Raw genomic sequence first — 24001 nt, 5'->3', positions numbered from 1 at the left:
ATCTCCCCGGCAACGGCGCCAGAAATGGCTAGTTGACGTGAGATCAAATCTGGACTTGACTTGGTGCAAATCTCCCCGGCAACGGCGCCAAAAATCCTTCTTGCTACCTCTTGAGCATGCGTTGATTTTTCCTTGAAGAGGAAAGGGTGATGCAGCAAAGTAGCGTAAGTATTTTCCTCAATTTTTTTGGGAACCAAGGTATCAATCCAGTAGGAGACTACACGCAAATCGCCTAGTACCTGCACAAACAAATAAGAACCTTGCAACCAACGCGATAAATTGGTTGTCAGTCGCTTCACGGCCACTTGAAAAAGCGAGATCTGATAAAGATAATAAAATAAATATTTTTGGTATTTTTGTATAGATTGCAAGGTAAAGATTGCAAAATAAATAGTAAACTAGAATTGCAGATTGGAAACTTATATGATGTAAAGTAGATCTGGGGGCCATATGTTTCACTAGTGGCTTTTCTCAAGATAGCATATATTATGGTGGGTGAACAAATTATTGCCAAGCAATTGATAGAAAAGTGCATAGTTATGAGAATATCTAGGCATGATCGTGAACGTAGGCATCATGTCCGTGTCAAGTAGACCGAAACGATTCTGCATCTACTACTATTACTCCACACATCGACCGCTATCCAGCATGCATCTAGAGTATTAAGTTTATAAGAACAGAGTAACGCATTAGGCAAGATGACATTATGTAGAGGGATAAACTCAAGCAATATGATATAAACCCCATCTTTTTATCCTCGATGGCAACAATACAATACGTGCCTTGCTGCCCCTGCTGTTACTGGGAAAGGACACCGGAAGATTGAACCCAAAGCTAAGCACTTCTCCCATTGAAAGGAAGATCAATCTAGTAGGACAAACCAAACTGATAATTCGAAGAGACTTGCAAAGATATCAAATCATGCATATAAGAATTCAGAGAAGAATCAAATATTTTTCATAGATAAACTTGATCATAAACCCACAATTCATCGGATCTCGGCAAACACACCGCAAAAAGTATTACATCGAATAAATCTCCAAGAACATCGAGGAGAACTTTGTATTGAGAACCAAAGAGAGAGAAGAAGCCATCTAGCTAATAACTATGGACCCGAATGTCTGTGGTAAAATACTCATACATCATCGGAGAGGCTATGGTGTTGATGTAGAAGCCCTCCGTGATCGAATCCTCCTCCGGTAGATCGCTGAAAAAGGTCCCCAGATGGGATCTCACGGGTACAGAAGGCTGCGGCGGTGGAAAAGTGGTTTCGTGGATCCCCTGGATGTTTTCAGGGTATAAGAGTATATATAGGCGAAAGAAGTGGGTCGGTGGAGCTACGAGGGGCCCATGAGGGTGGGGGCGCGCCCTCCTGTCTCGTGGCCGCCTCGTGGCTTCATTGACCTCCACTCCAAGTCTCCTGGATTGCTTTTGTTACATAAAAGATCCTCGCGAAGGTTTCATTCCATTTGATATTCTTTTTCTGCGAAACACTGAAATAGGCAAAAAACAGCAATTTGCACTGGGCTTTGGTTAATAGGTTAGTCCCCAAAATAATATAAAAGTGTATATTAAAGCCCATTAAACATCCAAAACAGATAATATAATAGCATGAAACAATCAAAAATTATAGATACGTTGGAGACGTATCAAATTTATCTAAATATGGACGTATCAAGTCATGTTTTAGTCCGTATCTAGACAAATCTAAGACACAAATTTTGAGACTGAGGGAGTAGTATGTAGCATCCATGTTTTGATAGTTTCGTGGACATTTCGCAAATTTTCCTCTCAGTGCATGTTGTTTGATGTAGAGTGGGGTTTTTTGCGGTGTTGTTTGTTGTTGAGTGGAGGATTTTCATTGGTTATGTAGCATCCATATTGTTTGCTGTGGAGTACAGATTGAATGTCAATAACTAGGGATGACATGCTTGCCAAGGATGTTGATTTTGCTGGAGTTAGAGACACTGATGTGGTCCAGCTGAATAGTGTGTATATTTGCCATGACATTTTTTCCACAAAAAATTGCTATAATTTCAAAAACTTTAGTTTCTCATGCATGTTTTTTTACGATAATGTTAAAAATTTGACGTCAAATTTTTTAAGCATGGCAAATCAAATCTTTTTATGGCAATTTATGTTGGCGCGAGGGTGGCAAATTTAATATATTTTTAAAATTAGTTGGAGCATCTTCGATGCCAAAAAAATCCATATATTTTTTAAATTTTTTACTATTTGTTTTGAATTTAATGTTCATCGGGTGTATATGAGCCTGGACTCAGACGCGAATTACGTTCAAAAGGAGCATTTCTTTGATCCGCATGATTGGGAAATATGTGAAACACATATTTCAGTTTCACATTTATCTGTCTGATTGTAAATTTTATCATGTCCATATCACTTTTAATGCTCTCGATTACTGAAATGATTGAAAGGTGTGATCCGTGAACATATCACATAATTGCTTGTTTCTTAAAATAAAAAGGGTGAATTAGATTGAAGCATATCACATATTTTTGAAATATGGGATTTTTTTTTATCAAATTCATGAACTATGTTGAAATTTGGGGAACGTTTTTTCAATTCTTGAACATCTTTTAAAATTTGAGGAACACTTTTCTTAATTCATGAATATTTTGAATTCGTGAACATTTTCTGAGTCGGCGTTTTTTTGCATATTCGCGAACATTTTTATATATAGTAATGAGAGATTTATTGCGATTGTTCTAGCAATCCATCTACGTGCATACTTTCAACCAACTCTATGTTCCGTTCTGTATCTGCACCAGTTGGGCCGATACACTGTATATGTTTTTTGTTTTTGATAATCATGGTGCACTGGATATGTTTTTTTTTAGGATCATGGTGCACTGGATACGTTATCCCGCGTACATGCCCAGCAAAGGCCCAAGCAGCGGCAAAAGAGAAGCCTCCGCGAGGCCCCAACGCTCTCTCTGGTCGCAATGCTCTGCCGTCTCCTCTCCCTGCTGCTCCTGGCCGCCCTCCTCGCCGCCGCGGCTGGGCACGGGGATTCCTCCGCGTCCTCATGCCCCTTCCACGGCGGCCACGACGAGGAGCCCCACGAGCACCATGACCACGGGCACAGCTGCGGGGGCGCCCTCGACGATTCCAATCACGAGCACCACCACCACCACAGCCACCATCACCGCGACGAGATCCAGCGGCTGCTTCCCGAGGAACTGGCCGAGGAGGCGGATCTCGAGCTCGAGGGCTTCGACCACGACCACCATCACCACCATGATCACCACCACGACCACATCCACCGCGATTTCCAGCCAGAGTCAACACCCATGGGTCAGGATTTTCACCTGCTCTGTATACTTTCTGCGGAATGTGTGATTTCTAGGCGTGCTACGCCACGACACCACTGATAATTTCGGGGATTTGGCAGGCGTGTGGCTGAGAGCGATGGGGTGCTCGCTGCTGGTTAGCATGGCGTCGCTCGTCTGCCTCATCCTCCTCCCAGTAATCTTGTGTGAGTTCCCTGCTCTGATCCATGGCAACCATTCTTCTGAGTAAGTGTTCGCATTTTGACTGTTTTTTATTTGAATTTTGCAGTTCAGGGGAAACCGTCGAAGGCCGTTGTGGATGCACTTGCAGTGTTTGGGGTAGGTGCAGAACTTGCAGTTGTTAGAACTTTCTTAAAGACTAATATTAAGCTAGCTAATAGATGGGCGATGGCTTGGTCAAAGTGGACTGTGATGACCACATTGGGAAGATTAGATGTGTTGGCTGGTAAAACGGCATGGTTGGGTTGACGCACCAGCCCGACGGAGCCGATGATATCGATGAAGGTCGAAAAGATGATTGCGTTGGTGGAGATGATGGAGAGGAAGTTTGAAGATAGGATAGGTCCGTAGATCCGATCTAGTAGTTTGAGGCTCCCACCGGTCGGCGCTAGCTGTTGATGGTGTTCCGTGATGTACCTAACAGCAATGCGGTGGATGTACATAGATTTGTATGACAGAGGGACATCACCTTAGGTTACCAGATGGACACGGGGGACAAGTTTACCTAGGTTTGGGTCCTCGCGTGGCGAGTAATAACCCTACTCCTGCTTACATGAGATTATATCAGAGGGATTACAGTGGAGGTGCACAGTGGTGTATCTGGCGAGTTGAGGATCGAGTCGCCGAATAAGACGGAGGTGGACGATCTAGGCAGAATGCCAAAGATCGGATCTACGAAAGCCCTATCTTACTATTCTAGGGTTTTTGGAGTGGTCGAAGACCCCTCCTAATCGTCTTGTGGGTATACCCTTATATAAGGGTCTTGGTCGGTGGCCGCCATCCTTCATCTTGACCTTGACGTGCAAGCCTTGGACTCCTTCTTTGGTAGTTGCACAGTTCCCTTTAAGGAAACCAGGGGTGACGCGTCTAAGGGAACTGGCTGCTCAGGTATGGTCCCCTCGAACCGCACATGTACGGGCAAATACAGCCCACAACGTACTGTGTGCGCCACAGGAATACTGTAAAACCACTTCGCCTCAACAAAAATTAATCTAACAAAGAATCTGAGATGACATTATGCATCACACTTATTGAATTTCTTTGTTTATCATATCAAGTATTTGTTTTGCTTTTATAATTTTCTCTAGGTTCCTCACTGAGCTGCTGTTGAATAATCAATAACAGAATTTTTGTCGTTTTGTTTATGATGTTTTGTAGGCAGGCGCAATGCTTGGAGATTCATTCCTTCATCAACTGCCTCATGCTTTTGGTATTGATGCATTTTATGTCTTTTGTTCTTATGTTTTTGTTTCATGCCTTCGTTGTCATGCATCTCAGAAAGTCAGAATTTGTGTGCACTAATAGTTGATCTACTCATTATCAATATCAATTGCCACCAGTTAGCAACTTAACATTTTCTCGACCGCACACCGCACAGCATGTTATTTTGTATTAGAAGAAGAAAGCGTTGAAATGATGTGAGGTTTACAGAACAAACTCAAACCAGAACAAAAACTAAAGCAAAGAGCAGCCTAGCCGAAACAAAAAGCAAAGGGAGAAGAAAAGCCCCAAAAACAAAGAGCTCAAAAACTCTACGGAGGTAACTTAGCATATTGTTTCCATGATAACTGTAGCTGCATGTCAGCCTCCCTATCAGTTTTTAATGGCTGTTATATATTGTTCCCTGTATGTATGCTGGTAAAGGAGGTATCGTGCTGTATAGCAGGTGGGTAGATGCGCAATGTTGATAAATGGTTTGCTCGCTAAAGATATTTTGTTTGTATGCCAAATAGAAGCATAGTAGCTCGCAAACAAATTATCCGATGTGTGCACTCTGTTAGGAAACTAAAACTGAACCATCTACTTGATATCGATATCTTTTATTTGTAGGATCTAGGGCATGATTAACATTTTTTTAACCCTTTCCCCTGATTGTTAAGAGTTTATACGGGACTGAAGTATTGCACTTCAGCTAACATGTAATAGCATCATTTGTTTGTCATGCTGATATTAAAGTTTGGACAAAAACTGTACACCTAGCAGCGGTCTTGTTTGGAACCTTGAATGTTATAGGACATTTCTGCTTGAATTATATCATTTCCTGAGAAATCCGGAGAAACTCTAGTGTTTCAGACATGCCCGAAGTAATGCATTTTTCTTGAACCTTTTTTTTTGGCATGTTTCTGACCTTTGTACCTGCAGTACTCTTACACCATTTGTGGTGCTAATCTGTCTCAGCCGCACTCTTATTTGTTCCTCATTTTATGTTTCATTGGGTATACAGGTGGAGGGCACTCTCATTCACACAATCATGAGGATCATGATCATGCTCATGAGCAGTCACATGCACACTCCCTGAAAGATCTTTCTGTTGGCTTGTCTATTTTATGTGAGTATTACCTTTTACATACCTATATCAAACAGTGTTTTCCCTTAAGGTTAACATGCCAAAAGGCCTACCAATTATTTATAGAAGTCGGAATTTTGTTTTCAGGATAATCAATGTTGACATGCCATAAGGCCTACCAATTTTATCTTATTATTTCTTAGTATGTGATTGCTCAGTTTTGTTAGGAATTAATCATTGCTGCATGTTACTGAACAAATGTAAATATAGTGATGACATTGTTAATCATTTTATAACTCAATTGCTAATCTCTTTTCTTTTTCCATGCTTCTATGCAATATTCCTCGAAACATCCAACCATTTCATGCAGTTGGAATTGTATTGTTCTTTATTGTCGAGAAGATTGTGAGGTACGTTGAGGACAATTCTCAAAGGGGGGGTCATAGCCATGGGCACCATCATCACCATCATAAGCGACAAGACATTAGTGATAAGGCCAAGTCGGGTCACATAAAAAGTGACGATGAGGGTAAAGACACAGATCAAGTGCAACAAAATTCTTTGCATGATGGCGCAACTGGAAAAATGATAGATGCTGAAAATGAGCAAGAGTCAAATGCTACTAAGGTATACCTAATTCTAGTTGATATAAATTCTGAAGGTATGCAATATGTTCTCCTAAGCCTTCAAGTCTTATCATTACATGGGTACCTGTGTGTGGAAATGCTGATCTCCACCTGTGCAGCGTTGCACCCTATATTCCGCGTATGTGTTTTCCAATTCAAAATGTTATGAAAAAGGATGGAAAAAAAATCTTGAATGGACATTATGAGATGACATACACACTTGCAAAATTTGAATCATATGCATCATGTGAGAAACAAACAAATTGATGCACCTTGCATATCATACTATTTACTATGCAAGCTGCACCAATTTTTTAAGGGCACATGCATTCATGTTTTGGTACCAAAATTTTCATGTGGACATGTTAGGGTGTGTTTGGTTGCGGAACGAAGTGGAATGGAATGTCATGATTCCATTCCACTGGAATGGGTCGGTTCCGTTCCTGTGTTTGTTTGGAGACAATACATGGAATGGAATGGTTACATTTCACTGTTTGGTTGGAGGGATGGAACATAATGGCATTGGTTCATTTTGACAAGGTACATTAACAAAGCATAATAAAAATGACATCAGAAATATCTACAACTATCTCCTCTTGGTGAAGGACGAGGAGATTAAGCATAGATGGCGGGAGTACTTCGACAAGCTGTTCAATGGGGAGAATGAGAGTTCTACCATTGAACTCGACGACTCCTTTGATGAGACCAGCATGCGTTTTGTGCGGCGAATCCAGGAGTCTGAGGTCAAGGTGGCTTTAAAAAGGATGAAAGGAGGCAAGGCGATGGGCCTTGATTGTATCCCCATTGAGGTGTGGAAAGGTCTCGGGGACATAGCGATAGTATGGCTAACCAAGCTTTTCAACCTCATTTTTCGGGCAAACAAGATGCCAGGAGAATGGAGACGGAGTATATTAGTACCAATCTTCAAGAACAAGGGGGATGTTCAGAGTTGTAGTAATTACCGTGGAATTAAGCTGATGAGCCATACAATGAAGCTATGGGAGAGAGTCATTGAGCACCGCTTAAGAAGAATGACAAGCGTGACCAAAAATCAGTTTGGTTTCATGCCTGGGAGGTCGACCATGGAAGCCATTTTCTTGGTACGATAACTTATGGAGATATATAGGGAGCAAAAGAAGGACTTGCATATGGTGTTCATTGACTTGGAGAAGGCCTATGATAAGATACCGCGGTATGTCATGTGGTGGGCCTTGGAGAAACACAAGGTCCCAGCAAAGTACATTACCCTCATCAAGGACATGTACGATAATGTTGTGACAAGTGTTCGAACAAGTGATGTCGACACCGATGACTTCCCGATTAAGATAGGACTGCATCAGGGGTCAGCTTTGAGCCCTTATCTTTTTGCATTGGTGATGGATGAGGTCACAAGGGATATACAAGGAGATATCCCATGGTGTATGCTCTTTGCGGATGATGTGGTGCTAGTTGACGACATGGGGTAAATAGGAAGTTAGAGTTATGGAGACAAACCTTGGAATCGAAAGGGTTTAGGCTTAGTAGAACTAAAACCGAGTACATGATATGCGGTTTCAGTGCTACTAGGTGTGAGGAGGAGGTTAGCCTTGATGGCCAGGTGGTACCTCGGAAGGACACCTTTCGGTATTTGGGGTCAATGCTACAGGAGGATGGGGGTATTGATGAAGATGTGAACCATCGAATCAAAGCCGGATGGATGAAGTGGCACCAAGCTTCTGGCATTCTCTGTGACAAGAGAGTGCCACAAAAGCTAAAAGGCAAGTTCTACAGGACGGCGGTTCGACCCGCAATGTTGTATGGTGCTAAGTGTTGGCTGACTAAAAGGCGACATGTTCAACAGTTAGGTGTGGCGGAGATGCGTATGTGAGATGGATGTGTGGCCACATGAGGAAGGATCGAGTCCGGAATGATGATATACGAGATAGAGTTGGGGTGGCACCAATTGAAGAGAAGCTTGTCCAACATCGTCTGAGATGGTTTGGGCATATTCAGCGCAGGCCTCCAGAAGCTCCAGTGCATAGCGGACGGCTAAAGCGTGCGGAGAATGTCAAGAGAGGGCGGGGTAGACCGAATTTGACATGTGAAGAGTCCGTTAAGAGAGACCTGAAGGATTGGAGTATCACCAAAGAGCTAGCTATGGACAGGGGTGCGTGGAAGCTTGCTATCCATGTACCAGAGCCATGAGTTGATTGCGAGATCTTATGGGTTTCACCTCTAGCCTACCCCAACTTGTTTGGGACTAAAGGCTTTGTTGTTGTTGTTGTTGTTGTTGTTGTTGTTGTTATTTCCTCTTGCACCAAAGCCACGGTCAAACTCCTCAATGATTAATGATTAAGAGCTAATGAACTCGTTGGCTGGTTGCCATTAGCCATCTGCCACTGCTCCTCTGCCTCCATTAGTCTACTGAAGTAAAGCTTCAGATCGGAGGAAGGACCAGAAGTTGCTCGCCTGCTAGTCTCTGACGAACAACAGCACACCTGGCTCCTCTTCCCAGGTCCATGCGTGTCGCTACCAGCCAGGTTGTTGCCACCAGCAGGGCAGCAGGTCAGCCACCGCCCCAAACAAATCGGCCGCCCACTCACCGGCAAGTCAGTCCGCCGTCGCCCACCAGCAGATCAAGCCGCCGCGCCAGCAGATCAAGCCGCCGCCCACCAGCAGATCAGGCCGTCGCCGCTCCCTGGAAGATCTGGTCGTCGCCAGAAAACTGCAGCCGCCCCTCTGCAGGCCAGGCCGCCGCCAGCAACCACCGGCCCCCGTCGGTTGCTGCCCGGTCCGCTACCCAGATGGGAGCGTTGCGGCTGTGAGAGAGCAGAGGGAGGGAAGGGAGAGACGAGGGGGAGGTGACCTGAGAGAGGAGACGCGGCATGGTTTTGGTGGAGTGTGAGGAAAGAGAGCAACCGGTTCCGTGTGATTCCTCTGATTTGGAGGTATTGGTGCGTTCGGGAGCGAGGCCGGTCACGGGTCCGACCCATGCCATTCCACTTGGTGATTGGAATCAAACACACCCTTAGCACCTGATGGACATGCATGATTTGTTTTAAATTTTTTGGTACAACTTGAATATGGCAAAACATATCTCAAATATAGTGCCCCCACCCAGGTGTGCAACATCTGCTTTTTTCCTTGTATAGTTCATTTACATTTACGAAGTACAATAGTTGTCGAAATTTGTGAAAAAAAATGGCCTTGGATGGAAAACATGCCTGTAAAGTGTGGAAACTTGGTTAGCTGGGAAATAAAATTAGTGCATTCCAAAAATTGAAGGACACTAGGTTCTGCTAAAGACAAGTATGTTTGTGCGAACACAACAATAACCTTTTGTGGCTGTCAAGTCGCCCTGAAAGCATGCCAAATGATATATTTGTGAAAGGTGCACCATGACACACAAAACTGTGGTGTGCCACAGCTGTGGTAACAATCTACATACTGACCACATCAATAAATAAAAGAGATAAAATAGCAAATGTAGCAGTGAAACTAAATTAATATTTTGGTAATTTCTACTGTAACTAGTCTGTCATCCCTACTGTTTTAGTGAAAACTTTTTGTATTATTCACAGGAAGCCGTTTTAGGATCACAGAGATCAGGTTTGGACGTGGTGCCTGGTGCCACCGACAGAGAGCCTATCAATTCTGAAACTAATCCTGCCCCTGGCAAAACATTATCGAGTGAAGATCCCTCTGTTTCAAACTCCAACCTCGTGTTTGGCTACCTCAATCTTTTCTCAGATGGTGTTGTAAGTCTATGATCTGAATACTCACAGCTATTTTTATGTTTTTGTCTTGCGCGTGCAGTCTGATTGTATATTAGATTTTTCAGCTTTACTAGGTTTGATTTGATGGAATTTCAGAAAATAAGTATGTGATTAATGCAGCATAACTTCACTGATGGGATGGCTCTTGGAAGTGCTTTTCTGCTACATGGTTCTGTTGGAGGATGGTCTAGAACTTTATTTCTGCTCGCTCATGAACTTCCTCAAGAGGTTACCTTCCTCCTCAAGTAACTGATTTCAGATCTAACTTACAGTATTCTCTCCTCTTGCCTCCTACCAGTGTTACTTTTTTTTTTTTGCATTGTTACGTGGTATTAGTTAAAACACATATTTGGCATTGGTTCAGTATGTTAGACCATGAGCAGCTGCTACTTTCACTGGTACCAAGAGGAGAGGGAAGTCTTGGAACCTCACATTGACACAAAATGGAACCTCACATTGACACAAAATGTCAAGCGTGACCAAGACTGTTTGGAAATGCTAGCTTAGACATGGTGTGATGTACTGATGTGTCAATCTGGTTACCGGTTCCGGGACCACAAGTAGTTTGTGGCTTTGTGCCCTAAGATCATGAGGCAGTTCATGTTCTGCTGTTCTAGCAATTTTGTGATATTCTCTATCCAAGTGCATCTGATCCAGAAGATAAGAATCCAGTATCACATCTAATCTTTCTTATCTGTGACTAATAATGATTTTTATCTTTTTAGAATATACTTTGCCGTGGTATCATGTGAAAATTGGAGATCACATAAATATATGAACTCTTTTTGCATGCTGGTCGCTCAGGAAGTTCTGCTGGAGTGAAAATATTGGTCATGATATATGAATGAATAGCTAATGTGTCACGTGGAATTTAGATTTTCATATATTATTATAGTATTATTATGCTATGCTTGTAACTTTGGATCTCTATTCTGTAAGCTCTCCATAGTTGGGAAATGAATCTTGGTTTGTTACAACCGGATTAGTTAGATTATCTTCAGTGATGCTTGTTGTTTGCTTACGTGTAGCATGTCGGATACTTTATTGGAAATGCTAATGGGCGAACGTTCACTGGGAAGGCAGTCCCAGCGAACGCCCCCACAGCCATTGGATCCAGATCACGTGGATGGCAATTTTTTTTTAAATCGCCGGCAATTCTTTCCTATACATGTCAATTTCACCTTCCGTACATGGCATTTCCCTAAAAAACGCATTTCAATTTTATTTATTCCGGCATGGCAAGTGGGGTGTTCGCTGGCAATTCGCCCCTAGCGAACATTCCCCAGATAAACGCGTCCTACTTTATTTGAATTAACCTTTTTTCTGAGCTGAACAGTTTTATTGAATTACACGAAAAATGATACTGCTGGTTGATGATAAACTTCTCATCTCTTTGTTTAGATTGGGGATTTTGGGATTCTGGTTCGCTCAGGATTCACCGTAACTAAAGCCCTGTTTTTCAACTTTCTCTCTGCGCTGGTTGCTCTGGGTGGGACAGCACTGGTAAGTTCTTGTTCTATCCTCTCCCGAAATAAAATTATCATTCTGGATTGAGTCCCTAATTTTCTACCTCATGTATAGGCACTGTCGTTGGGAACGGATCCAGGACATTCCTCTTTGATTGAGGTAAGTTATCTATATATTATTATTTTATTATTAAAACGGAAGGCAAACGAGTCAGCATGTGCTTCCACATGGACTGAATTATCTAAGTCCATCGATCATCAATTTGAATGGCTTAGATTTAGAAATCAATGTACCTACATATGAGCTTAAACCCACTATGTAATACACCAGTATTTGTATCCGAATTGGCAGTGACCGAAGTCCATCCAAATCAGTCCATAACATATGCAAGCAGTGACATCACCGCTGATCAACAAATGATTTCACTTATTTGCTTAGTATCTATTCCCTCTGTAACTTAATATAAGATGTTTTTTGACACTGTCATGGACTCTAAAAAGTTACAGAGAAAGTACTTCCTATAGAATGTGAATCAGGCAAATCATATGTATTCCCTCCGTTCCTAAATATAGGTCCTTTTAGAGATTCCACTACGGACATGTTTAGAGTATAGATTCACCCATTTTACTTCGTAGTAGTCCGTAGTGGAATCTCTAAAAAGACTTATATTTAGGAACGGAGGTAGTATTTTAGTTGTACTAGATCTGGTCATATTGTATTAATTAAATAGATAAAAGTATAAATCTACTAAAACAGTCCCTTGGTTTGAAAATGCAAGGTGCATAACTGAGCGTGTAGTCAATGTTTTAAAGTTTGATCAGTAATGCGTAAAAAAGTTGATTTAGTATGCAAGAATGATACTGTTGCATTATTTCAGATCAGGGAATAGTAGATAAAAATTTATTAGGCAGGTTGAAAATACAACTCTCTTACACATGAAAATTTGAATTTAAATATATATAGCAAATTTATTTCCATATGTACTCCATATTAAGGTCACAAATAAGTAAATTTAAGAGTAAACAATTGTACATTAATTTAATCTAAAACTGAAGTGTCAAGTATTCTTTTTATTTCCATTCAGTACTATTTAAGTATGTAGAGACAGTGGATATCAATACATCATGCCTCAGATGTATCAATAGGCGGCATGAAATAGGTAGATGTATCGACATATACATAGATTCAAATATGATGGGGATGATGTCAACATGAGTACAAAAGAAAAGAGTCGAGCTAAGGCAGTGCTGGAGCTTGGGCCATATCGTCATGTGTTGTGTGTGTGTGTGGGGGGGGGGGGGGGGGGGGTGTCTGGCACAGTCGAAGCTACGCCATTGAGGTAAAGGTATGGGTGGAATCGCAAATTTGTAAGAATCAAGTAGTATGTGCGTGTACAACTAGGTGTAGCAACCGGCACGCTTTAGCCATCCGCTAGGCGCTTCTGGAGGCCTGCACTGAATATGCCCAAACCATCTCAGACGATGTTGGACAAGCTTCTCTTCAATTGGTGCTACCCCAACTCTATCTCGTATATCATCATTCCGGACTAGGTCCTTCCTTGTGTGGCCACACATCCATCTCAACATGTGCATCTCTGTCACACCTAACTGTTGAACATGTCGCCTTTTAGTCGGCCAACACTCAGCGCCATACAACCAGGTGTAGATCTACAAATAATCGGATTTTTTTTTTACTTGAGAAAATGCAAAAGCCTTGCTTTTCAATGCATTGTAGAAAGAAAAGTTTGTACAAGCCCTAAGGGCAACACTCGGCGGTGATTAGAACATGACGCCTCTACACGCTTGACACCGACATTGTCGGAAGCAACGCCGCGAGGCCCCTTGCACCAGCCATTGCCCATTGCCTGGCTTCTGTCTTGATTGTGTTAAGAAGGCACACCAAGCTTAGTTGGGAAGATGAATGCGATGCATGTGCAAGCGGCATATCATACGAATGAACCTATATATTGCTCCCATGCAACATCCAAGGTTGGAGGAAATAAATTATGTCAAAGTATGTAATACAAGTTGTTGGAGTTGGCTAGTAAGGAGTACAAGTAACTGTTGACATGTGTCAGTGAAATAGGAATACAGAATGTTACATAAATTAATAATGAATACAAACTAATAGTTATAACTTTCTAGCAACCCATAGGAGAGGCCATGCCCAGAACAACAAAGCTTTCTGTCCCAAGCAAGTTGGGGTAGGCTAGAGATGAAACCCAATACAAACCTTTGAGAACCCGTAAGAGAACTGATGTACAGGGCATCATTAGAGAAAACAATCTACAATAAGCGTGGCGAGGAGAGAATGTTTGAGGATCATGTACAGGGGACGCTATCATTTTATTCGTCATGGATTTCTGATACTATCATGTGTAACTTTTTGCAAGCATGTTCATATGAAACATAATGGCCAAAATTTGTTCTGGAGTATGGAGATTTTTTAAAAAGATGCCGCGATAGGAAATTTAGCTGTGCTAATGTGCGGGTCACCATGCTAGGTTTTCTATTAAAGCTGTTTCTACTTTCTACACAACGCAAACCATCTAATGCCTCGTTCATAGATCTTGATAGGATATAATCTTCCTTCTTTTGGGACGCCCAAGTTCCACACACAACCAAATTAGCTTCCATCCATATTACATCATTACTCCCTCCGATCCATAATAAGTGTCGCAGTTCAACCTTAGTTCAAAACTGCAACACTTATTTTGGATCGGATGGAGTAGTTAATATAAGTAATGTTTACTTTGTGTGCTATTATAGCTGATTCGGTACCTGGTATTCATACTTCTACAGGGATTTACTGCTGGTGGTTTTATTTACATTGCTGTTGCCGGAGTTCTCCCACAGATGCACGATCAGAAAACTACGCCAAGCAACTCGATGTGTCAGTTGATTTTCCTGACAATGGGAATGCTGGTCGCTCTTGGCATATCTTTGGTAGAATGATTTGGGCATCCACTTCTCTGTAGCTTTAGCGCTGAGATGCACTTACATTATAGTCTGGTGAAATTTTCAACTACAGCCGAGAATATGATTTCTGTCGATATTGTGGCTCAAAAAAATAGCAGAACTTTGTTGCCGACTAAATTAACTTCACTTGCATCACTAGTATCATCGATAATTTAATATAGGCCTTGTAAACTTTATGCAACCTTGAATCTTGTGATCATAATTAGTGCATCTCAAACAAGCCAGTACCAAGGGGAAAGGGTGGTCAGATGCTCCTACCCATGAACAGTAAAATTCTTAAAAATAGAAAAACGTCAACAACATTCTGGTTTTTTTTATATTTACATCCAAGCTATGTGCGTGCAAAAATTCGTGGCGTTTGGACACAAAATGTGTGGCAAAAATCTCTTAGGCTTGTCAACTTGTGGCTCTTCATTAAACTAATATTAGACAAGCTTGACAAAAAAATACTCCTATGTGATAAAATATGACAATTCAATGCATAGAACCAAAACATTTTGGGCCTGGTTCTTTCCCCATGGACCAAATGGTTTGGAAGGCCTGGGCGCCACCGAAAATGAAGTTTTTTGCTTGGCTTGCGATTCAGGACAGAATTTGGACTGCCGACCGGTTGGCCAAGCGAGGGTGGCCAAATTGCGGTCCTTGTCCATTGTGCAAGGGCGTGCAGGAATGTGGGCCACATCTCCTCTTCAAGTGCCGCTACTCTCTGAGGCTCTGGAGGTTGGTCATTCAGAGATTTGGCATTGATGACATGGACACAACCTCATAGCACTTGATGGACTCAGTTGAGAGCTGGTGGGTGAGTACATGCGACGTCGGCACTATGGACAGGAAGGCCAAGGCGTCGATTACCATGCTCGTGTCATGGGTAATCTGGAACGAGAGAAACGCAAGAGTATTTCGGCACAAGAGCGCTCCTCCACCAATTCTGCTCAACTCCATTGTGGCCGAAGCAAGCCTTTGGATCACCGCCGGGGCAAAGAAGTTAAGGTCTTTTATTTTGCGAGAGTAATTGCCATGTCACGTAAAGGGTGTGTGTTGTAAAGAAAAAACTCTATTCTCTTCTTAATTAATGCATAAGGCAAAGCTTTTGCCTCCATCTAAAAAAAACAATTCGCACTCCACGTCTCGGTTTGACATCGTCCAGGCACCCATTTGACTAAGAAATTACAGATCCAACGAGGGCCGGCAAAAATTGGCCCCGATGGATCGCACTACACACACGAACACACGATACAGTGCACTCCCCAACAAAAGAAAAACAAAGAAAAATGAACGCAGTGACAAAAAAAAAAACAGAATCGCCGAACCGAGAGCTACCACTGGTGGCGCTACATGATGGAGCAGCCGGTCGGATCGCCGGTCGTGTACTCGTGGTGGACGACGGTGGCAGGGTACGGCGCCGGCGGGTAGTACTCGTACTCGTACGACGGCTGCTGCTGCTGGCGGTGGTACTGATCGGCGGCCACCGGCAAGTAGCCGGCCGTAGTGTAACTGTTGTACCCCCCATAGGCGGCAGCGTCCCCGCGTTCGCCCGCGCCCGCGGCCTGCGAAGAGTGGTAGCCGGCTCCGGCGGCAGCGTTGGTGGCGCTCGCGTAGCCGCGGCCCGCCTGCAGGGTGCGCAGCTCGACGATGTCGGCGTGGCCCACCTTCCGCCGCAGCCTGCTGGTGAGGTGGTTGGAGTCGACGCCCTCGCCGACCACCCGCAGCAGGTTCCGCCCCTCCCCCGCCAGCGTCACCGACTCCACTCCTGGTCGAATCCGCCACATATGTCAGAACTCAGACGCATTGAGCAATTGCAGAGGAGTCTCGTCAAGAACAGAGGAATTTGTATACGGGGGTTGCTGCGTACCGTCGATTGCCGCCGCGATCTTCATGGCCTTGGAGTGCTGGCCCTTGTCGGAGCTCGCGTGCATCCTGATCACCATCTCCGTCTGCAACAACACCAAGCAGAAATCGATCAAAAATAGACCAATGAAGCAGAATCCACACAAAATTTCGAAAGATATTGCAAGTAAACAGAACCCGTACCCTCATATTGTCGCCGGACTCGATTCTCAGCTGAGTACTGTGTGTTAAGCAATGGACCAGGAGCGGTTTATGGGTGAGCAGCGCGCGTTTGCTGGCCTTATATATTGCAGCAGTGGCAGTAATGTATGCCGTACGGCCAAAGATTCCAGCCAGTCGAGTTTCATGGCAACTACGCGTGCCCCACCTCCGTAGTCCATCCTAATTTTTTTTACCGTGGATTCGTGGCAAAGCATCCAAGTGACCAGCAAACACGGCGTGGCGATTTGTATATTGCGGCTGATCAGATCAGCACGTCACTTAATTCTACTGCCAACAGACTTGCTACGGTCGAAGCCTCGAAGGGCGATAAATCTCGGACGTTGAACGCGGGGGTTCACTGTGGTCGACGGCGGAGACTGGTTTGAGCTACCGACCTGTTGGTTTTTTAATTTTCTTCTAAGACGGGGACCAGTTAGCACTCGACAGTGTAGGTGATACCAAGTGACCAACTTAAACAAATTCCACGGGAAGGTTGGAAGCAGTTGCCACTTTGTCGTTGTAGTCAAACCAAAACTTCATGGACCACCGCTGATGTGCTCCACAAGCCTTCAAAACTTCTTTCTTCTTATGCCGACTAGATGACCCTGTTATGCACAATGGCTTAAAATCCAAACTGGCCGAGATGTGAGGGCAAACATATAAGGGCATTTACATTGCTGACCCGCAAATGAGCATGGCAAATGTCTGTTTCTATGTTCGGACGTGGTCCACATACATGATACGGGAGAGAGCCATTGAAGGCTATTCACGAAATAGTCCGGTTGGGGGATAAAGAGTAGATAGGGGCCATGGATGTAATGAGATATTATGATGTGGTGTCCAGATGAGAGGAAAGAGAGATGAGAGGGGAGCATGCATGTGAAGAGAGAAAAGAGACAAGGACCACGCGGGAGGCTTTGTGTTGGTCAAGTGCATGTTCGGACTCCCGCAAAGCCCCTCACGTTTGTTGCTAGGATACCAGAATCCGTACGTCCGAACTGCTAACGAACATATATGGGCCCTCGTTGAATGTCAAAAGTGGTCCGGACACTGTGGTCTAGATATATAATGAAGGTTTGAGGGTCCACTTTGGAGATGCCCTCAAACTATATCTTTGCCAAAAAATAATATAAAACTATATCTGAAAGGTAGTATTACCAGAAACTTGTAGGCATATAAAATGGAATCTGATATAGCCTAATCTGAGTGGGATTCTTAGTTTTGTGCGCAAAGTCAACGGTGCACTCTTGGTCTGCCGGCTTGTGGCCCAGTGGGCCGACAATAGTGACACGCCACCACTCTTTGTGCTCCATATATTAGAATAAACAATACCCGATGAATTAGAGGTAGAAAAACTCCATTTTACTATCCCTTACCCCCTAAACAATCCAATACTAGCCAAAAACCGTCCCTGACTGGTTTACCGTGACTGGGTGCTGACATGGAGATAACATGTCCTAAAGATAGATCAAGACCAATGCATGTGAGACAAGTATGACTCTCGCGACGCCCGCCCCAGCTCCCACCACCGCTGCGACCTCTCCCTCCACCACGTCATCTGCCTTCTCTACCATTCTAGCCGACCATCCTATCCCCATGCACCCTTGGTTCCTCTCACTCCGTAGCGCGATGTTATTGCCTCTTCGAGCCTCATCAATGTGACAGTTCTGCATGAGCCTGGAAGCCAGATCCAGACCCAAGCCACATCATCTACTTTGTCACCGTACATCCCTGCGCCGTCCCTTGAAACCGAGGTTGCTGACTCGCTTGCCTCCGCATTCATGACCCCCAACCACTGCTTAAAGCCAACCCGCCTCTCCTCAGACATCGCCACCCCATTTGCCAACATTGATGTCACCTGCAACATTGAATAGGGGAGCTCTACTCATGTTGTGCCCTGCACGAGAAGGGATGGGATACCATGGGCTTGAGTCACCGCAGATGGCTGGACACACATTCATGCTGAAAGGATGAGGGTTTGACTGGCTGTGCTGCCAGCTAGGCCTTAGAGAGCCTCCTCGTCTTCGGAAGGAAGACGCAGGGCTCTGTTTCAAGCACCTCTCGCGCCTCCATTCTCCCGTGACTACCACTAAGGATAAAAAGATAGTTTAGTAGTTGTCCCAGTGACGAACTATTGAAAATATGCCCTAGAGGCAACAATATTGTATTATTATATTTCCATGTTTATAATTAAGAGTTTATATTCTATGCTATAGCTGTTGTGATCCTGGAATATGCAATTAAGTGGAAAACTCATATGCACGTGTGGAATGATAAACAGTAAAATCTGATTCCTAGTCTCTCCTCTAAGACTAGCTCAAGGGTTATTTGTGATCATGTTTTCTAGATATTGAGATATCTTAAGTGTAACGATAGCCCCAAAACAACTTTGAGAATATGAAGTTAGAAGAATGATCATATTGAATTGCCCCAAACTCGATTGTTATACTTTGAGATGCTTTCGTCACAAGTTAACATATGCTTTAGTTTCTTAGACCATGAGAGTATCGTACTCACTTCTTACTATACGATGAACTTTGGGGTTGCCCAAACATCATCTGTAACACGGTGATCATAATGACAACTGATAGGTTCATCGAAAAGTTTGACAAGGGGCTAGATAGCTCAAGAGTGGGATTTGCTCCTCCGATGATGGAGAGATATTTTTGGGGCCTGCTCGCCGTGACGACATCCATCATCGTCTATCCTGACACAGGCGACTAGGTCACGGGGATGCCGGAACATTTCAACGATAAAGAAGAACGAAACCGGTAACGAGGAGACCAGTATAATGAGCATGCGAATGACTCAAGAGGATACTGATATATCTCACCTCGGGTTTTGTAAATTATCACAAAGCAAAGGGAATACACACATGATAACCAAAGGTTCACTCGAATATCATTCGTGTACTCATAGGGATCGATGGACGTCCACGGTTCCGCTATCGATCATTGGACGAAAGGGGTTTTGTTCATGTCTATGTTTTACCGAACCTATAGGGTCACAAGCTTAAGGTAATCATGATCTGCTGAGATATGAGTAATGAGGAAATATTTATGAAATAGTGTCATTAATATTCAAAATAGTTTCGAGAGGAACCAGAAGCGTTTCGGGGTCACTGGAAGAGTTTTCGGCTTTATCGGGTAATACCGGGTATTACCGATAAATAATATACAGGTGGAAAATGTTTTTGGAGATGTTAAATTAATAATAAAAAGCTCTAATAATAGTTAGGAGGCTTTTACATTTAATTAAATATCAACGGGCCTTAAAAGGCCAAGAGGTGGAAAGAGTATTGGGCCCAATAGGGAGGAGGCCCCTTTCTTCATGGAGAAGGAAGGGGCGAGGCTAAATTGGACGGAGTTCCCCCTCCTTGGCCGGTGCAAGGGGGAAGGGAAACCTTCCTCCCTTGTGGCGCACCCTCCCCTCCCTCCAACCTGTATATACTAGAGGATTTTGACCTTTGGATATACAAGTTTTTGGAGCCTCCTCTAGTTCTCTAGTTTTAGTTTTAGTTCTAGTTGACCCAATTTGAGCTAGATCTAGATCCTCTCTAATCCTGATAATTAGAAGCCCAGTGTGGTTTTAATATCCCCCTTCTAATTCTCCGGCCACGACAATAATTGGGATACTCTCCGGGGATGACTGTAATTTGAGGAGTTCATGTATTCACCATGTGTTAATGCTTTGTTCCGGTTCTCTATTAAAAGTAGGCCTTGATATCCCTTAGTTTCCTTGTGGACCCCCTGTCACAAGAGGGTTGGATAAAAGATGTCATGCAAGTTCTTATTATAAGCACGTATGACTATATACAGAATACATGCCTACGTTGAATTGATGAACTGGAGCTATTGTGTATCGCTCTAGGTTGTGACTGTTATATGATGAATATCATCCAAGACAAATATCCATCACTGACCCAATTCCTACGTTTTTCTCATATTGATCTGTGCTAAGTTACTGTTGCTGCTGCTATTACAATCATCACAAACTGCTTCTATTACTGTTCCTGTTACTGCTACTATCAAAACTATCAAACTACTATGCTACTAAAGAATTTGCTGCAGAAATATAATTTCCTAGGTGTGGTTGAATTGACAACTCAACTGCTAAGGCTCATAAATATTCTTTGGCTCCCCTTATGTCAAATCAACAAATTTGGGTGAAATACTACCCTCAAAGACTGTCACGATTCCCTATACTTGTGGGTTATCAAGTCCTTTTTGTAGCGCCGTTGCCGGGAGCATAGCTCTATTTGTTGAGTCACTTGGGAATTATATCTGTTGATCACTATTAAGAATCTGAAAGGCGCTAAGACCAAAATCGTACCCTCTAAGATGAGGGGAGGTAAGGAATTGCCATCACACTCTACACTTGATTCACCTTCTATTTTAAGTAGGCTTGCGACACCACCACCTGTTATTCAATCTAATATGTCGCAAGTAATTCATGATGCTACTTCTTCTATAAATGAAACATATGATGATGCTAGTATTCTACTTGATAAAACTGTGCCACTAGATGAATTTCTTGATGAACAACTTGCTAAAGCTAAAGAACTTGAGAATGCTGAAACTAATGAAAATTATGATTCACCTATTATGCCTAGCTCTCCTACTAGAGTTAATTGAAATGCCTAAGATACTCGAGGGTTATGTTATGGATAGGGAGATAACTAGAGAATTTCTTGCTTGTAGTGATAGAGATGACATTAAGAAATTGCCGAGTAAGCTGAAAGAAAAAAAGCTATGATATAGAAAATGAAATACAATCCTAAATTTGCTACTTCTCCTATCTTTGTTACCGATAAGGATTATGAATTCCCCATGGACCCTGAATTAATTACTTTGGTGGAATTCGATCATTTTCATGGTTATAAAACTGAAACTATTGTGGCACACCTTACTAAATTGCATGACATTGCCACCCTATTTGCTCATGAGGAAAAGATTCGCTACCACTATATTCTTAAGTTGTTTCCTTTCTCATTAAAGGGTGATGCTAAATCATGGTTTAATACTCTTACTCCTGGTTGTTGTGCGTAGTCCCTAGTATATGATATACTACTTCTCTGAAAAATATTTTCCAGCTCATAAAAAACAAGCTGCCTTACAGGAAATATTTAATTTTGTGCAATTTGAAGAAGAGAATCTCCCTCAAGCTTGGGGGAGCCTGCTCCAATTACTTAATGCTTTTCCTGGTCACCCTCTTAAGAAAAATGAAATACTTGATATCTTTTGTAATGGACTGACCAATGCCTCTAGGGACTACCTGTAACATCCCAAATTTTCAATTTGGAATGTTATACATTAGATCATCATTGCATATCATAATTTATTTGCTTTTGGTTTTGATCCTAGAAATTCTACGCAACTCAAGGACCCACGGAGAGAGTTGGGGATTTCGTTATTTTCATATTTGAGTTTTCTCAAATTTTGAGAATAGGATCATTTGATTTTAATTATTTTATCATCAATTATTTCTATTACAAAAATATGAGAGAGGGAATAAAATGACTTTCCCAAAATAAAGAAATATTGAGGATTTAATAATAAAATCAAATAATATTTTATTTCGGAGTTTTTCGATATTTTATTTGAATTTAGGAAAAATGTGCATTTTCCAAAATTGCATTTAGGCCCCAAATAAATGTCCACCTTGTGCGTCTTGATTTTAGAAGCCGGGAAAATTTTATTTCGGGATTTTTGGAGTCCATTTAGTATTTCTTTTATTTGTTTTTTTGCGCGGAATTAATTAAAAAAAATGCAACCGACCTACGGGCCGTGTCCGACCCGGACACTAGGCCCGTCCAGGCTTTATAAGTCGGGAAGCCCAGCCCGGGACCTCCCCAAACCCTAGCGTGCCGCCCCGCCGCCCTAGCGCCGCCGCCGCCGGAGCCTCGCCGGAGTTGCGGGGTAGTTTTTTTTAGACGCCGTTTTTTTTCTGAAAAACCGTTCGGTTTTTCCGACGGTTTTGTTTGTTTTTTTGTTTCGGTTTTTTAAATAGATCGGTTTTTCCGATTTATTTAAATAGCGAGCGTTTGTTCGTTCGTTCTAGCGAACGTTCGTCGTTTTTCTTTTCTCGGATTAAATCCGCGATTTTTCTGATCATGATTCCTGATCCGATTTTCGTTTTAGTATAACTTTTCGCTCGTTTATCAGAATCAGGTGATTCAAGCGCCTGGAGTTTCGTCTCGAAACCCTCTATCCGTTTAACCAACTTAAACAAGTTTTTGCCACTGTAAAAATTGCCCTAGATCCAGAATAGTAAACGAAGCCTGTTTCTTTTGCCGTTTGACTTTCGTTGCTTCGTTTGATTTGATTCTTTTTGCAAACCGGAGTTCTTAAGTTGAACTTTCTGGTTAGATCTCTTATTTGAGTTTTACTTGTGCATTAGATGAATACTTATTGTATGCTTGTTTGTTTTTCTGCGATAGAATACCCGGAGTGCGCCGCCTGTTACTTCGAATCTCTAGGTTTCGCGGATCATCAGTAAGGCAAGTAACACTCTGATCATACCTCCTACTACCCAGTTTTATTGCATTAGATCAATCCTCAAACATTGCATGATTAGGATCTAATTAAATTGTGGGACGGGAAGTAGTTGATGTAGTACCTATTACCTGTTGTATTATCAAACCTTTGGGAGTTACTTCTATGTTTGCCTATTATGCCATGCTATGCTAGTAGACGTGGATTGGTGAGTGATATCCATGACAGATGTGAGTTTGTTAATTAATGGTTTATCTAAGGTGGAAACTTAAACACACATCTGGGTGGATTGAGGTACCTGGGTATTCCAGGATTGCCTGTTTTTCTTTATGGACCGCCACCCAGGCCCAAAGGGATCATGAGATTTTTCATACTAGAAACTTCTGTGTGCAGCCACAAGCTATTATGGGCTCTAGCATAGTTGATTAAGTCGTGCGAACTCTTACAGGGTAGACTAGCAGATGTAGGGGAAAGTAGGTGTAACGGTCTATCCATCGTAAGGTGCTAGCGCTTCTGAAAGACTATGTCTCGGTCATCCGTTTCTCAAACACCGTGTAGTGCAAGAAACCAAACGGAGGCGATCGAGTCTTGTGGGGAAAAGTGTGCAAACCTCTGGAGAGTGTATAAACTAATCATGGTTAGCCGTGTCCTCGGTTATGGACATCTTGAGTATCTAGTACTTGGATTATCATGTGAATCTCATCATGTTACTCTAAAATTTAATTTTGATGGGTTTTGTTTAATGATGATGCTTAATTGGGATTGAGAATGATGTCAACCATTCTCAATGTTTAACAACTACCATGATAGTTAAA

General features: G+C 42.7%; 2 protein-coding genes across 2 annotated transcripts; one reads left to right on the top strand and one right to left on the bottom strand.

The window, feature by feature from the left end:
- Window positions 1-2900: 2900 nt before the first annotated feature.
- Window positions 2901-14824, top strand: IAR1 (ZIP metal ion transporter family). The gene is made up of 11 exons (XM_048706278.2): window positions 2901-3315; window positions 3413-3496; window positions 3580-3629; window positions 4689-4740; window positions 5755-5859; window positions 6188-6444; window positions 10004-10180; window positions 10319-10426; window positions 11600-11701; window positions 11780-11824; window positions 14467-14824. Exons 1-11 carry the CDS (start codon window positions 2964-2966, stop codon window positions 14617-14619), a joined length of 1485 nt encoding a protein of 494 aa, XP_048562235.1. The 5' UTR covers window positions 2901-2963; the 3' UTR covers window positions 14620-14824.
- Window positions 14825-15744: 920 nt separating this feature from the next.
- On the bottom strand, window positions 15745-16806 carry LOC125548040 (uncharacterized). The gene is made up of 3 exons (XM_048711739.2): window positions 16675-16806; window positions 16496-16577; window positions 15745-16393 (listed from the first exon to the last, which is right to left on the bottom strand). The coding sequence occupies exons 1-3, from the start codon at window positions 16678-16680 to the stop codon at window positions 15975-15977; spliced, it is 507 nt and encodes a 168-aa protein (XP_048567696.1). The 5' UTR covers window positions 16681-16806; the 3' UTR covers window positions 15745-15974.
- Window positions 16807-24001: the final 7195 nt, after the last annotated feature.

The sequence above is a fragment of the Triticum urartu genome, chromosome 3A (genome assembly GCF_056163025.1).
Source record: "Triticum urartu cultivar PI428250 chromosome 3A, HENAU_Tu73, whole genome shotgun sequence".
Classification (NCBI taxonomy): domain Eukaryota; kingdom Viridiplantae; phylum Streptophyta; class Magnoliopsida; order Poales; family Poaceae; genus Triticum; species Triticum urartu.
The sequence above is the reverse complement of the archived record's forward strand: the minus strand, read 5'-3'. Positions and strand labels throughout refer to the sequence as shown.

What these genes read in the sequence shown, in the direction of transcription:
- LOC125548040 (XM_048711739.2), bottom strand. An exon ending in GATCGCGGCGGCAATCGACG is followed by an intron (nt 16,394 to 16,495) that starts GTACGCAGCAAC and finishes GGATTCGACCAG; the next exon opens with GAGTGGAGTCGGTGACGCTG.
- IAR1 (XM_048706278.2), top strand. Translation starts at nt 2,964, where the DNA reads ATGCTCTGCCGTCTCCTCTCCCTGCTGCTCCTGGCCGCCCTCCTCGCC. An exon ending in CCTCCTCCCAGTAATCTTGT is followed by an intron (nt 3,497 to 3,579) that starts GTGAGTTCCCTG and finishes TGAATTTTGCAG; the next exon opens with TTCAGGGGAAACCGTCGAAG. An exon ending in ATCTTTTCTCAGATGGTGTT is followed by an intron (nt 10,181 to 10,318) that starts GTAAGTCTATGA and finishes TGATTAATGCAG; the next exon opens with CATAACTTCACTGATGGGAT.